Here is a 15,493-nt window from a genome sequence, read left to right on the forward strand (position 1 = left end):
ATAGCTTACTTTTACCTAAATAATTTTGCAACACACCACTACAAGGATGCCTTGAATTTCAAAAATTTTATACCCACTTCGAAAACAAGGTTATTTTTACACTGCTAATTGTGATCAGCCTGACTGCGCCTACTGCGGTCGAATGCTTTTCCTACATACGTTCTGTTAATCAACCTAGCCCTGTACTTGCTGTGTCCACTTAATACCGTCAAATTAGTTGATTTTATCAGTCAACATAATGTAAAGTTTTCCCCAAGCACCTTTAGCTTCTCTTGGAGTCCCTTCTGTTGCTCTTCTTGACCAGCTATTAAGAAGCAAAACCGCTGATGCGAATCGATAACATCAGGTCTGTTCAGAGGCACTGGACAGACTGTGTTCAAAAACAACCTAGAAGACCCCTCAGCTTCGCCTTCCAAAGTAGAATGAGGTTGCGTAATCGGGCCCCATGCCTATCGCCTTTCCGATCGGTAGCCTGGTTTTGTTTCTCCGTGCATGCCTCAACCATGCCGTATAAGAAACGAAAGACCATGAGCGTAGCATTGCCTTTTTCCAAACTATCCTAAAATGGCCACTGCGCGTTCTGGCAGACTTCATGCTTTCAGAAAGTGTGCGAGGAATTATTGGTCAACTGCCAGCTCGCAGTAAGATCACATGCTACGTGATGCCAACAAACGAAAAAATTAGACTGCTCCACACTCGCCATAATCGATATACTGGAGACGCTGTCGTACGCTCTCAAGTATAAATGCACATACATATCTATGAAGTGGACTAAGCGATGACCACAACCGTAGCTCAGTGGTAGAGCATCGGACGCGTTACTTGAGGGTCACAGGTTCGGACCGCACTGGCGGCAAGTTATCTTTTCAACCACTTTTCTTTTTTCCAATGATATCCACTATACTTCTCCTCATATGATTGACCAGTAGTTCTATTTAAGGGTCCCTTAAGCACTTTTCAAGGTCTCATTGCTTTACATGTTTCACTTGCGAGTTCCGTCGACTGAAGGCTAAAGATATTAGAGAAATATAGTTTACCGTTAGCGTGATAGCGTGGTTTAAGGGAGTACAGTTACCATTTCACAAGCGTTAGTTTCCAACGGCACCTTCTACTTTAGCGGGATAGAATTTACGTTTTTTACGGGCCCCAGCCGGGATGTTGGCGCCACCAATTGGATGGTTAATAAGTTGAAGAACAGCGAGAAGCAAAAGAAAGCAGAAATGTTTGCATGTGCACATGTCGCCATGCGAAGGAATTTTAAAAGTTTATTTTAGTAATAATAAAAGGAAATAAATATGAACCATGCACAAAACGGGAAAACATTTATTCTACTGATTTGTTTACATCGCTCTTCAATTTTGGCCGACAGACGTTCAAAATGGGAAGCTATCTGAAAAATTAAGATAACTTATCAATAATACTTGGTCATCGAAGCTAACTGAGGGCAAGCGAAGCCATTTTAAACAGTCGTTTGCGCTGAACGAAGTTAATCTTTCAACAACAACGCCAACATTACTTCGGAGCGGGAGTCCGAAAGCTCCACCATGCTTACGTACACCACATAGACCACGCTGACACGGTAACGTTAACTCTGAAAAAATAGCGTGCGTATGGAGAACGGTACGGGTCACGTACGTTACTACGCATGTGCAATTCGATGCTGCTATCACGATAAGCTGAATATCCCGCTAAGCCCAGTAAACTATAACTGTCCATTAGTGAAGAAAGAGTGGCAGCGATATAGGAGCACACAGTTCAAAGTTATTGAGCCCCTAAATTTTAAGACCCGCGGCGTAGGTATAGAGGTAAAGTACTCGGCTGCTGACCCGCAGGTCGTGGGATCGAATCCCGGCTGCGGCGGCTGCATTTCTGACGAAGGCGAAAATGTTATAGGCCCATGTGCTCTAATTTGGGTGCATGTTAAACAACCCCAGGTGGTCGAAATTTCTGGAGCCCTCCTCAACGGCGTCTCTCAATCATATGGTAGTTTTGGGACGTTACACCCCACTTAGCAATCAATAAATCTATATATTTTAAAATACAATAAAATGCCGCCTACCTTTAACTCGATTTTCACGCGGTACCTCACCACGTTTCACCCTGTAACGTATATGATGACCCTTCACTGAAATTAGATGAGAACTCTTATGTACAGGAAGCTTGCACACCTTATTGCCCGTTTTTTCCAACGTATTGAAGACGCCGTTGCGATGGTTAAAATTCGATGCTTGAAGAGTGAACTGCACGTACGAAACGAGGCATCTTGCGAATTCTTCCATAATGTTTGGTAGTTTTGCTGATCTTTCTTGTTGCGACGGCGTCCATATATAAACGCTCTAATATTTCTTCCTTCACATTTTCAAAACAACGGCACCCGCGGTCATCCCCGGCGCGTTTCCTCCAGGGCCGTGGCATTCAGCGTATTCTTTTGCCGGCTTTGCAGTTTTCAAGCTCAAAAAGTCGGAGAGCTTTAATTCCTTCCGAATTCCGTGAAAAGTCATGCTAAAGAAATAAAAAATGATAGTAATCACTAGTATCATGCAATGTCACAGTTACATCTAACGTTACAGTTATCGAATTTCAGGTCTGTGCTGTTCATCGTAATTTCCGCTTGCAGTAGTTTTGGCGAGCGCCACTTCAAGGTAATGAGGTCAGCATCGAGGCTTTGGTGCGTCGGAAGACCACTTTACTGTTGTTCATCGGAGAAAATTGTGCCATTATATTTACGCTTCTTTCTTTAATTTATAGCGAGGGTCTCAGCCTGGCAGGCTTGATGCCTTCAGGTAGTATGCGAGGTATTATTGGTAAACTTCCAGCTCTTAAGATCTCATGCTACCAGTCACGACTATGTCAGAATCAGAATCAGAATCAAATTTTATTGTTACTATGAAGTAAAGTCATTAAAGACAGTATACAGAAGGAGGTCCCGTAGTCGGAGACTGAATTGGGAGCTCCTGTGCATGATGAACATAAAAACAAATAAAACATAGCTTCGACAGGAAGGAAAAAATTTCAATAATCATAATGATATGGGTGATCAGGCACATTTCATAATATAAAGAAATCATGTAAACAAGAAATGTAAAGAGAAAAAAGAAAAAAATTATATAAATATATACACACATATATACACATACATATATACACACATACATATACACATATATATATACACACATATATATACACACATACATACATGTGTGAGAGCATGCTTTAGGGGCTATGAGAATGAAGTGCTACGTGTTGTAATGGTTGACAAAGAGCTTTTTTAATTCTTTTACAAACGAGTGTGGATTCATTACTTTTAAGATGAATGGAAGTGAATTCCATATGGAAAGTGAGCTAAAATGAGCAGTTTGTTTGCCATAGTTAGTCCGGGCTTTCGGTAAGATGAAGTTTTTGTGGTAAGCAAATCTAGTGTTGTTGGTATTGAGAAGTGAGGAGGATGGGATGATGGAAATAGGAAATAGCTTATTGATATGCTTGGATAAACATATGACTAGATTATACTTAACCATATCGCGCACTGTAAGGATGTTGTAGCTGTAAAATAATTGTTTTGAATCGGTGTAATGTGAACTAGAAGTGACTATTTTAATTGCTTTGTTTTGAACAGTCTGTAACGGTGCGAGGTGAGTGTTGTAGGTAGTGCCCCAGGTAGTTATACAGTAGTTGATTTGAGAATGAATAAATGCGTAGTATAGTGACAAGAGAATGGAACGTGAAAAAAAAAGGGCGAGACCGAATGAGGATGCGTATACCATAAGACAGCTTCTTCTTGACATCTAAAATATGAGAGTGGAATTTTAAGTTTCTATCTAGTTTGACGCCCAAGTAAACACAATCATTACTAGCGTGGATCGAATGATTTGGGATACTAATTGAGGGATCCGTTACTAGCGACCGCTGATGTGATGAAAAGAGAATGTATTTGGTTTTTTGAGGATTGAACTGTAATTTGTTTAGCTTGCACCAGTGTAGTATATTGCGAAGATCTGTGCTAAGCTTATTTATTAAACAGTCGAAAAAAAAGAAAACGAAGAACAAAAAACTCCACGCGTGGAACACGCAGCACATGCAGAGCGAACACAGGAAGACCAGCCTTTTTAGAGCCTTTTCAAACATTGTTGAAAAAATAGGATCAGGTACATATGCACAGTAGCCTCTATACCAAGCATCATTAAAACTTTTGCGTAGCGCGAAGTGTCCACAAAGCCACTATTTGTCATTCTTCGGATACATGTTGTATCCGCTACACATTAGTACGGCATTGCATGAGCTTTCTTAATTATGTGGCTGACGACGATGAAGAAGAAGGCCTGACGCGTTTGCAGTGGGTTTGAGTATTATTTTTTATGCAATTCCCGTTGTGTGATGCCTGGTTGTTTCTGTATATTGTTCTAAAGTGCTTTCTTATGCATGTTAAAATGATTCTTCACACGACATGAAGCCTGTTTGCAACGGAGCTTTCGGCACCGGTGCAGCTCTACGGTATAGTATTCGCATGTCACGCACAAGACCCTGTTTTTTCTCATTTTGTCCTCGGGGTTTTATTTGGTTAGTTTTTGCTGTTATTCCATGTGATAGTGATTCCAGACACCGGCATCGGTGGCAGAACCACCAGATTTGACCCCTGTTTTGATCTCATAAGAGGTTTCACTGCAAAAATATGGGTTTGACACTCGCCGTAATGGCTGGCGGCGCTGACTGACGCTTCTGCGCTTAAATTCTCATATACACTCTATAAAGTAGATGAAGCGATGACCGCCGTCGTAGCCCGCTGGTAGAGTATCGAACGCGTTATTCGAAAGTTACAGGCTCGGTGCCTGCCGGCGGCAAGTTCGTTTTTCATCCACTTTCTTCACATTTACATTACAGTTACTTTTAATACCACCTCTTATACATCCCTCGGCATCATTGTGTGTTAGTTCGAATTATTATTGTGTCTAACAAAGAAAAACGAGCCCTTAACATGGCACTTCTTTCTTACATGTTAACGCGGTCCCTTTCCAACTTTACGTCGATATAAGCTCTTTTTGTGAAAGTGTTCTGAGCACATGCAGTTGGGTCTCTATGATAGAACACTGGGCTCCCACAGTTGCGGATCCACGTTCAACCCAATTCTACCCTGGATATTTTTGCTTATTCCGTTGAACTTTTCTCAATTTGTGCTATAGCGGTTTCGGACACAGCCGGCGGCGGACAACTAAACGGTGCCCAAAACAGCCCTAGTTGTGTTCTCATAACAGTTTTTGCAGTGAAAATGTTGGTGTGTGATAAAAAATCTGGTGGTCACGCAGATAGTTTGAGTTTCATTCTCACATGTGCCAAAGAGTTTGATGATTATTAGTGAAGCATTTCCTTGCGAACTGCTGGTACTTTGAGCGTTTCTATCAACGTATCTGTCTATCTATCTGGTCGCTTACGTCTGGGTGCTCCTCGTTGCTTTCTCAACTTGGGGTAGATAGAAATTGTTATAGATAGGTAAGAAGGTTTCATGAATATGTATGCAGGTCATGACAAGAATAATATAAAGATTCTGCCGCGTACGTCGTCAAACTTTTTCCTCTAAAATCCTGTGGCATAAACCCATATATCGCGGGCCAAGGCCTGCAGGTATTTGACATGGGTGATACAGTTTATACTTGCCCAGGAATGGCGAAAACAGACGTGGGTAATGTAAATGCGAGAGCGGTAAGAAAAACTGGCATCAGAAGCGTTGACTCGACAAATGCAAACTATGACTTTCAGGGTCACAGCAGGGTTCGAAGCCAAAGAACCGCGTAGCAATCCAGTCTTCTACCACGAAACCACTTCTGGTGTTGAAACTGCTGGGGGAAAATACACTAATGCAAGCTTATAATGTTGATGAAACATCAACTGTGGTAGCAGTTCTGCCAAACATACTTTACACATGTACTCCTATAGTAGCGAGTCACGTCTGCTTAACGTCGATGTTGTTAGTAGTTGGGAGCCTTCCAATAGAAGTTGGTTTATGTACCACTATCCAGGGCTACAAGCTCGCAAGCACGAGCGCTACCAATCAGCTTACTGCTTCTGGTGCTGGTATTACTCATGTTACTGCTGCCATCTTCACGCAAATACAAACAACTGGCTGTAGAAAACATATACAACTATTCAACAAACGTCTGTGCCTACATTTGTAAATATCTTTTGCGCCATTTGATAACGCTTTTTTCAATTATAAAATTAGAACAAAAGAACCTTCCCTCCGCTTGCTTCGAATAACATCGATTCCCAAGGTGGGATCTGCCATTTTTTTTATGAACAGATAGCGTTAAAGATTTCCTTTCGCAAAAATGCTGGGGTCGGTGTCGGCACTGGGGTCAGCGGATGTGAGTGAAAAATCATCATCTTGCGCATGACCGAACAATCGAGAAAGATGCAAATATAATTGTCAATAAAACTTGTGGTTCTGAGTGAGGTTCGACACAGGGTAGTTTTCGGGGCAAGCAAGGATTCTACCACAGAGTCACACAACTGTTTGGGACTACAGTGAAAATAACTTTCTCTGCTTGGAAATGCAAGCGAAAGTAAGAGACATGTTTTATACACACATGCGTCCTGTATGCATGCTTCACTTGGCAATATGTAACATCACCGTAATAAAGCGTGGTACAAGCGGTTATTACAATCTTCCGTCATAACGTGGGATTATCATGAATTCATTGTTTAAAGTGAGTCATTCACTACGAAAGCCACACACGTTACTGCACCTTTTCTCTTAACACTTTTGCTACCACGCCTGGTCAAATAGATCACCGGTAATTGACACTTACATCGTCAATTGGGAAATGTTAAATACGTTTTTCGTACACCCAGCACATTCTATTGCCTATTCCAGCCACTGAACTTTCAGGATAATTTTGAATTTGCCGGTTTTGGCAGCATAGTTTTTTCAGCGGACCTTTGCGCGAGCCAATGTGCGTGCAAATTGAAATGCGCCTGACAGCCGAACTGGACCGAAGTCTGTGCCCGTCGTGATTATGCTACAGTAACATCAAAGTTCTCTTATCAAAAGCAGTTTTGCAAGTCAACTGTCAAGCTAAGGTGCAAGCTTCGCAATACGACAGTGTAGAGCAGTAATATTTGCCAGAACTTTATGCCAGCTAGTCATCGGTGAGCTCTTGCTAGGAGTCAGGGAAAATTTATTCCACAAAAAGTATTTCTCAAGGTCTTCCACGTGTCTGAAGAGTGGAGTTGAACTTTTCAGTCAGTTTCCAGCTGCTTTGGTTTCGCTTCTATTGTTGTATCCGACAGAGAGCCGCAACTAGTTTCACTAGTGGCTCTTACGTAGCCGTGGTCACGCGCGTATGAGTGCGCATTTGCGCTGCAAAAAAAATGGGGCCACTCAAAACTGTCTTGCAACCGCATCTGAATTGAGTGAAGACGAGCCTAAAGAATCCGATGATGACAGCACCTTTGCTTCAAGTTTGATGGCGACGATGTTATGCGTCAGCCTGACACATATGCAGCCATTCATGAGTTTGTTTTATTTACGGCCTCAAGTTGTCTCCTCCACAGCAAGTGTGTACCTCAAATTGCCTCCTCAGCAGCAAGTGTGTAGCTGCTGACCTTTCGGCACTGTGGTTATTTGCGAGGTCCATACGTAGCTATAGGGTGCGATGTGCTGGCGCTGGCTGCAGAGCTTTTTCTCATGACAAGAAGGCCACCAGAGGACATCTCGGCTTGGACGGCGAAGCAGAGCAAACGTTTCAGAACTGCGTGCGATATTTTTTTTTTATTACAGGGTGCGAAATGCAGAGAAAAATGATTGGATGCATATATTGGACGCCAACTAATGCGAAGTGAGGTGGCTCATAGAGAGAGTTGACGCTAGACAAAATAGCGAAGTGCATTGGACATATTATGTACAGAAGGATTATTCACACCACGAGAATTCATACTATACTTGAACACATTCAGGCTCTCAACGTAAATAAAAACAAAAATTTACTGAGAAATTTTTACGAGTTCACTTGTGTCACAAAAAAAAACCTCCTGGCCTGCGCGGAAGCACAGCACAGTCACAGCAAAGGCCTTTCATATGCTTTTCAAACAATTTTTGTGTAAATGCTAGAAGCACCATTGCTTGGTATTCACTATGCCAAATTATTCATAATTTCAGCATATTAGGCCGGCATTTAGTATGCTACCCTTCGCCATTTTTCGGAGACGGGTGGTATCCGCTAAACATCTGTAACGAATTTTGTGATTCATTCAGTAGCTGACGACGATGAAGAATTGCGCCTGAAGTGGGTATGTGCCACAGGTGATGAAGAACAAGCTTTTGTAATGTGTTGGAGTAATGGACGACCCACTCCTCACGCTATTCGCATTATGTGACGCCGTTTTTTTTTTTTTTGCCGTTCTAAAACACCTTATTGCTCATATTAACGCAATCTTTTTCCTGAGATCAAGTCTGCTTAAAGAAAATTTGTGTACGAATCACAAGCACTGGCATGCCTCACTCGCACGCAGTGGACCCGGGTTTGAATCTCACTATGACATCACAAGTATTTGGTGTTTTTCATTTGAGTTTCCTTCCTTATTTTGTGTAGCAGTAGTTACAGACACCGGCGGCGGCGGTTGCGGACAACTACGGCACTGCGCGTGACCCGTATTGTGATCTCATAACAGCTTTCTCTGTAAGACCATGCAATGCTTCACCGCATGGCAAGACTAATGAAGCAGCACCTTGATTTCGATTTTCTTTGGCTACGTGAATGGAAACTTTTTCTACAACACTTAATTATTTTCGTACTCTTGCTGGGTACTCTATATGAAAAAATGTATACATTGATTTGTTTCAATTTGAATATTTGCATATATAAGATGTTAATTGCACTGCTTACTAGCTCGTTAACAAGCTGCTACTCAATACACAAAATGCAGCCGAATGCGAAACCTGCACTGACACAAGTCGTTTTGTACTCAGTACGCACAAAGAACAGGATATAGCTATCGCGTTCAAATAACTCCTAAAGGCCACGCTTAAAAGTCGCTCACTTTTCATTTGCACATTTCGATTTTTTGGTCATAGACAAGATGTTTTTTCACTCACAACAAAACCGACGCTGACGTCGGAATTTCCGCGAAGCGAGGTCTTAACTAATCACGCTGTATACGAAGGAGCGAAAATTCTCATCATGAAAGCAGACTGCTTTGCACACAACTGCGACATCAGCAATGAATAAGGTGTCAAAGTTAGCCGCGCGCGAAAGTGGACCTTTGTTTTATTAGCTTGAAAATGCACCTTTGGGGCTATCCACGTACAAAAAAAATATAAAAAAAGAACAGCACATGCCCACTGTGGAAGCTTTTTGGACAGTTGAATGTGTTTTAAGCTGAAGTGTCCTCAAGCTAGGCAGCATGAGAGGAGTTTGCATGCTGCAGCTGGCATGGCTCGTGTGGATAGCAGTGGTCATTTCCTGAAGCCGTGCATCTTGGTCCACTCACGCGCCGTTTTCTTGCAGTGGCCCCGATTCTTCCGGTAGCCGGAGGCCCCGTTGGTCGCGTGGGGGTCGGTGACGCTCGGGTTGCTCATCAGCCAGCAACTGGCAGGGAGAAGCTTGGAAATGGACTGAGCGAGAGTCCAAATCGATGTGAGCATGTTGAGGCAAATGTTGCCGTCCCAATCGATGTTGGGGTGGTTGATCTTGCTTTTGAACTTGACCTGCAATGCAGAATAAGCAAAAAACTAAAGCTCTTGAGAACAAATATGGACAAAAACGCCGAAGTTGGCGTAACGTGCAAATGTAATCTTGAATTGAAAAAAGAATCGACTTTAAAAGAAAGCGAGCATCGAAAACTTCGGTGAAGTACTAGCGCTTAGACATCAAGGCAGATTGCAGTACCGTTTATTACGCACCATGAGAAACCATGAAAATGTGTAATGCTCTCAAACATATGCTACTTGCTTACGTCACACAAAAATCCCTGGGAGAGCTAAAGTGCACGCTTGTATGTGACCGTTGAAGCAATATTTTACTCGTTATCACTTTGAACCAGCAAAAAAATATTTACATACGCCGGCATCATTTAGGTATAGCACATATTCTAATCAAGTTAATGACAGCCTGATTAGTATCACGTAACTAGAACCAAGTATTTAAAAAACGTGGTTGAATTCACTTTTTAAAAATCGGTATAACACGAAATTGACGTGAGCATGTGGGAGGTAGTGGCCAGATACTGTACCAGTAAGTGTGGCCAATCTTTCTCTGGTGAGGGAGTGCGTTACAGGCGGTGGTCACCATTGAGGCCGCACCCCTAGACTCTTGATTCCATTCCATCATGGCGCCGATATTTTTGAATGTGGTTGGAAACTGCACAGCACCAGGATTGGAACCACGTCTTGCACGCGAGGTTGACGCCCTAACCACTACGCCATCGCAGCTTCTATAATGGGAAGAGTTAGGGATAAGATTTAATGGGAAGCACCATAGTAACCTGCGCTTCGCTGATCACATTGCCTTGCTGAGGAACTCAGGGGACAAATTGGAACTCATGATTACGGAGTTAGACAAGGAGAGCAGAAAGGAGAGTCTTAAGAAGATCTGCAGTAAGAGAAAGTAATGTAAAACCACACTCGGAAGAGAGCAGTGCTTCGAGATAGGTAATAGCGCCCTTGAAGTTCTAAAAGAATATGTCTCAGGACAGCTAATAACCACGGAGCTGAACCTCAAGTTTGAAGTAACTAGAAGAGTAGGAATGGGGTGGAGCATATTTAGAGACCACTCTCAAATATTGACAGGTAGATTGCCACTATACCTCAAGAGGAAGGTATATAACAGCTGTATCTTGCTGGTACTTAGCTACGGAGCAGAAACCCGGAGACTTACAAAGAGGGTTCAGCTTAATTTCCGGACAGCGCAGCAAGAGACAAGAAGTTAACAGAGATTATAGAACAAGCGGGGGTTAAGGATATCATAGCTGAAATCAAGAAGAGGAAATGGACATGGGCCCGGAATGGAGCACGTAGACAGTATAACCACTGGTCATTAAGGGTAACTTAATTCCTAGAGAAGACAAGCGGGTCAGGGGGAGACAGAAAGTTAGGTGGGCAGATGAGATTACGAAGATTGCGCCTATAAAGTGGCAGCAGCAAGCACAGAACGGAGTTGACTGGATTATCATGGGGGAGGCCTTTGTCATGCAGTGGATGTAGTCAAGCTGATGATGATTAATATAACACGGAAGTGAAACGTTTCATCGCAGATGTAGTTGATCATTCCTTGTGCATTGTTTCACCACACGGGTTATGAAATGAATGCTGCAGTAACAAATTGCAATGTCACGCGAAGAACGGCAAGCAACTCGAAACTTGAGGCGCACACCAAGTAGAGCGCACGCACGAAATGAGCACACACATGGCGAGCACGAACAAGCAACTGCCACAACAGTCGCATCATGTGTGTGCATCGAATTCCTTTCGTGAACATGGCAGCGAGTGAAATGACGTCCACGTTCTTTCTAACTACTATACCTTCAAAGCAGACTGTCTTAGAAGCACAAGAAGTACGAAGCACCTGAATCCCGAGATAAGCGCGCGCGCGAGTGAGCCACAACGCTAGAAAACATCTATACGTACTTTGACCACGCCATGTGGAGGCGCGTGCATAGCGACGTGCGAAGTAGGGCGGCCCAACAGCCTTTAGAGCAAGCGATCCCAACACCCGCCCGTCGTGTCGTCTCGCTACTGATTACTAAAACAAGCTTAAGTTTCTGAGCTGTCAGGACCGCCATAGCTCGGGAAGTTCAGCACCAAGTTGGAGAAGGGTCGCTCTGTAGTGTAATGGTTAGCGCCGGACGCTGAGGAACGTGAGGCCGCTGGCTCAACCCACCGCTCCGGAACCTTTCCTTTTCGTTTTTTGATTGCAATCTGTTGGTAAATGTTTCACAACGTCATATGGTTGACGTAAATACATCACGGACTCTCGGTGGACCCGAGAATAAAACACCGTCTTGTTAAACAAAAGTTACTTAACCACCGCAAAATAAAGTGCATGTGCTTCTCTATCATGCGGTGCTCATTGGGATAATTTTGTCCTGTGCTTAATTAGTTAATTTGGATCAAAAAACAACGCCCGCGATGTAGGAAATAAAACCACGTGTCATTGCTCGTGTACTACTGTAATGTAGCGCTCTCAAACGTACTTCAAGCGAAGCAATCATTGGGCGGACCGTGACGAAATGAGTGGCCCTGGCCACGGCTTGTCGGTCCATCAGTATTTATAACAGGTGCTAACGGCAAGAAAGCGCAGTTGTCACTGATTAGCGATAGGTTGACTGTCTTATGGCGCCGCTTGCTTCGGTTGGAGCTCAAATCAGAGCGCTTCAGTGATTCAGCGCATGAGTGCAATCACGGGGTCCTATTTCATATGTCGCATGCTTGCTTTAAATGTCGGAAAACTTGAATCAGCACGGAAAATGTGTGTTGCTACAAACAATAGGATCAGTTGTTCTGAAATGCCCTCTGAATGAAAAAAAACACACTTAGCATTAAAAAGAATAATTTCCATAATTTATCCTCGTTTATAAACTTATAAGGCACAATAAAAAGATACTGTAATGAGTGCCACGTAATGATGGTTTCATTCAGTTATAGTCCTTTTTTTCAAAAGTAATAGGTTTCATTTATGAGAAACACCCTGCACGCGTAAAAAACCATGTGCATTATTTTAGAACTACTTCTTTTATAACAAAGCAGCTTTGAGAATAAACAGCTTAGCTTTAAGCCTGCACTGGCCAGTTAATTATTCGCGTGAACCCACCACACGAGATCTACACATGAATGAGAAGCCGAGTCTCTAAAGTGCTGAGCGCTTAAAATGTAACCGCCAAATAAGAGCCAAACGGTTGCATCATGGTCCTGTGTTATGGCATCGCTAAGAACCGCATAGGCAACACCACCTTACAGAGCGACAAAAGAAAATGGGAAAAGACCCACGCTGTGTCCTTAGATTCTTTTACCACGTTTCTGTTTTTTTAAACTGTTCTACTCAATGCGCGTGTTATAGACTTATGTCATGTTTGTGAATGGTGATAGGCGTCCATCGACATACTGACGCGCTTTACACACAGCAGCTGCAATGCTGCCGACAAACACAGTGCGTCGGCAAGGAGCCGCCTCCCCGACGCGCTCTGCTCAGAGGCAGCTTTGCAGCTGCTGTGCCAGCAGTCACATGATGATAACTGGCGGTGGAGAGCTTTGGGCTCGATAGAGACCGCGTGCCGTGACGCCTATACGACCACCTCAGTATGTCGACGGCGCCTAACACCAATTACAAACATGTGATAGGCCCTGGTCAAAGAAGCTAGAGACCTTGATGGCGGTTACTCAAGCAGTTAGAGTAAGTAACTGTCACCTGAGGCGGCCGAAATGGATAGTCGGCCGGGAACGTGATGTCAAGCTTGAAGGTGCCATCTTCGAACGCACTTCCCCTTGGACCCTGGATGGTGGCCTCCAACTTGAAGATGTCACAGGGGTTGACGGGAGCCGCCTTGCAGTTGGCAGGTGGAGCTCGGTTGATGTCTACGAACTCCTTGGAGATGCGCTCCAGCGCGGGCAAACGACCACCGGTGGCCATGCTGCAGCAATTCGAGAACATGCACTGCTGGACGATTCGAGCTGCGAATGGCGGCACGTGGCGGGTGCAGTCCGTGCTACTTCGTCGTCACCTCTGGCGATCCCTGTTGGCACGATGACTGCAGGCGCGTATGAGCCTGTTTATCATCGGAGAAAAAGAAAACGCGGAAAAAATACTCCGCAGTTTATTTTGCCCGAATAGCGAGGGAATTCAAGAATAGCTTTTGGCGATAGCTACGGCAACCAAGTGTAATTTATTGATACACCAAATGGTTTTCATTCTGCAGATAAGCATTTATCAGCGTTTCCAAGCAGTTCAATACAGTGGCTCTAATTTTCTTTTTTATTTTTTCTTCTACTTGCCCGTTGTAGGGAGCTCTGTCCACTGGGAAAAATGTGTAAATTGTCTGAGTGAGAGAGCGCATCATACAGGTATAGTTAACCACACAAGAATAACAGTGTTTCTTTAGATGCCAGTGGGGGAACACTCTGCAGTTATAAGCTTGAAGCCTTCCGTCCTTCGCCTTCCGTACGCTTTACTTCCTGGACTTTCGTGCTTGCGCTGCAAACCCTTTTAATACAAAATTCAACCAACTAGCCCGAAAAATAGCCGTTTATCTTTAACATTAACTTGAAGTCGTTTACTAAATAGTAATGTTAGCTCCGCTTGGCATAAATCCTAACCAGCACTTTGTTCGAGATATCCATGCCCCAAAATACTAATTTTTATGTGGGGCTTAACGTCCCTAAACCCCCATATGATTATGAGAGACGCCGTAGTGGAGGGCTACAGAAATTTCGACCACCTGCGGTTCTTTAACGTGCACCCAAATCTGAGCACACGGGCCTACCACATTTCCGCCTCCATCGGAGATGCAGCCGTCGCAGCCCGGATTCGATCCCACGACCTGTAGGTCAGCAGCCGAGTACCTTAGGCACTACACCACCAGGGCAGGACATGCCCCAAATTATTAAACAGGTATCTGGGGTGCTCCAGTGTGGACTGCCCCTAAATGCTAAAAAGAGTTTTTCGAAAAACTGAGAAACATGAACGCTGAACCTTGAGCAATATCGGTGGGCGCTGCGGATAGGTTCGGCCGTTCGGAGTAACGTTTGGTCACTTTGGTGCCGTTTAGTGTACCATTAAGGGTGGACAAACAGACAAAGGTACAGGCAGACAGACAGACAGACAAACAGACAGACATACAGACAAACAGACAGACAAAAATTTTTGCGTCGATGGTCCCCAAGAAGGCCTATCAGCTTTAATAAGAAGCGAATGTACTAAGACGTAAATATTTGTAGAGGACCGTATATACCACAGGTGGTACTGTAAAAATCACGCTCATCAACCACGCTTTGTATGTTGAATCTTCGTTGAACAAGGACACATTTTGCACCTGCGACGTACGGTCCTGGTTTCAAGCATGTTCTCTTAAGAAAGTTGTTTGCGTAATTTGCTAGGTTTTGAAAGAACAAAAGTTAATGTGGCATACTGAATTGTATTTAGGAGACCAACGCACCAACGTTCGCAGCGTGAAGCGGTGACGTAGAGTCGAGCTGGCGTGATCCATGTGACCGTGACATAATCAAAAGGTGTGTAGTGTATGAACAAGCTGTTGACTGGACAAAGAAAACTGTTCAACCCTTTCGGCCCTAGCGTCCTATAAAAATAACATGAATCAACTTTGCTGCCAAATGTGACACAATGAAATCAGAAATCCAAAAAGGTATCCAAACTTTTCTAAATACACCTGCGCAAGCTTGCTTGCTTGCTTGCTTGTTCCTTTCTTTTGTGGCTCTCACCCATTAAGGAGGATTGGCCAAGAAGGCGGTGGTTAATGTAAGTCAATACCTATAGATTTTCTAGATTAGGAG

The 15,493-nt window shown here is 43.6% G+C and overlaps 1 protein-coding gene across 1 annotated transcript; it reads right to left on the reverse strand.

The window, feature by feature from the left end:
- Window positions 1-9,254: 9,254 nt before the first annotated feature.
- LOC142777237 (ubiquitin-conjugating enzyme E2 D4-like) lies at window positions 9,255-13,696 on the reverse strand. The gene is made up of 2 exons (XM_075881566.1): window positions 13,395-13,696; window positions 9,255-9,700 (listed from the first exon to the last, which is right to left on the reverse strand). The coding sequence occupies exons 1-2, from the start codon at window positions 13,635-13,637 to the stop codon at window positions 9,449-9,451; spliced, it is 495 nt and encodes a 164-aa protein (XP_075737681.1). The 5' UTR covers window positions 13,638-13,696; the 3' UTR covers window positions 9,255-9,448.
- Between the last annotated feature and the right edge of the window lie 1,797 nt (window positions 13,697-15,493).

This window comes from Rhipicephalus microplus, chromosome X, assembly GCF_043290135.1.
Source record: "Rhipicephalus microplus isolate Deutch F79 chromosome X, USDA_Rmic, whole genome shotgun sequence".
NCBI classification, from domain to species: Eukaryota; Metazoa; Arthropoda; class Arachnida; order Ixodida; family Ixodidae; genus Rhipicephalus; species Rhipicephalus microplus.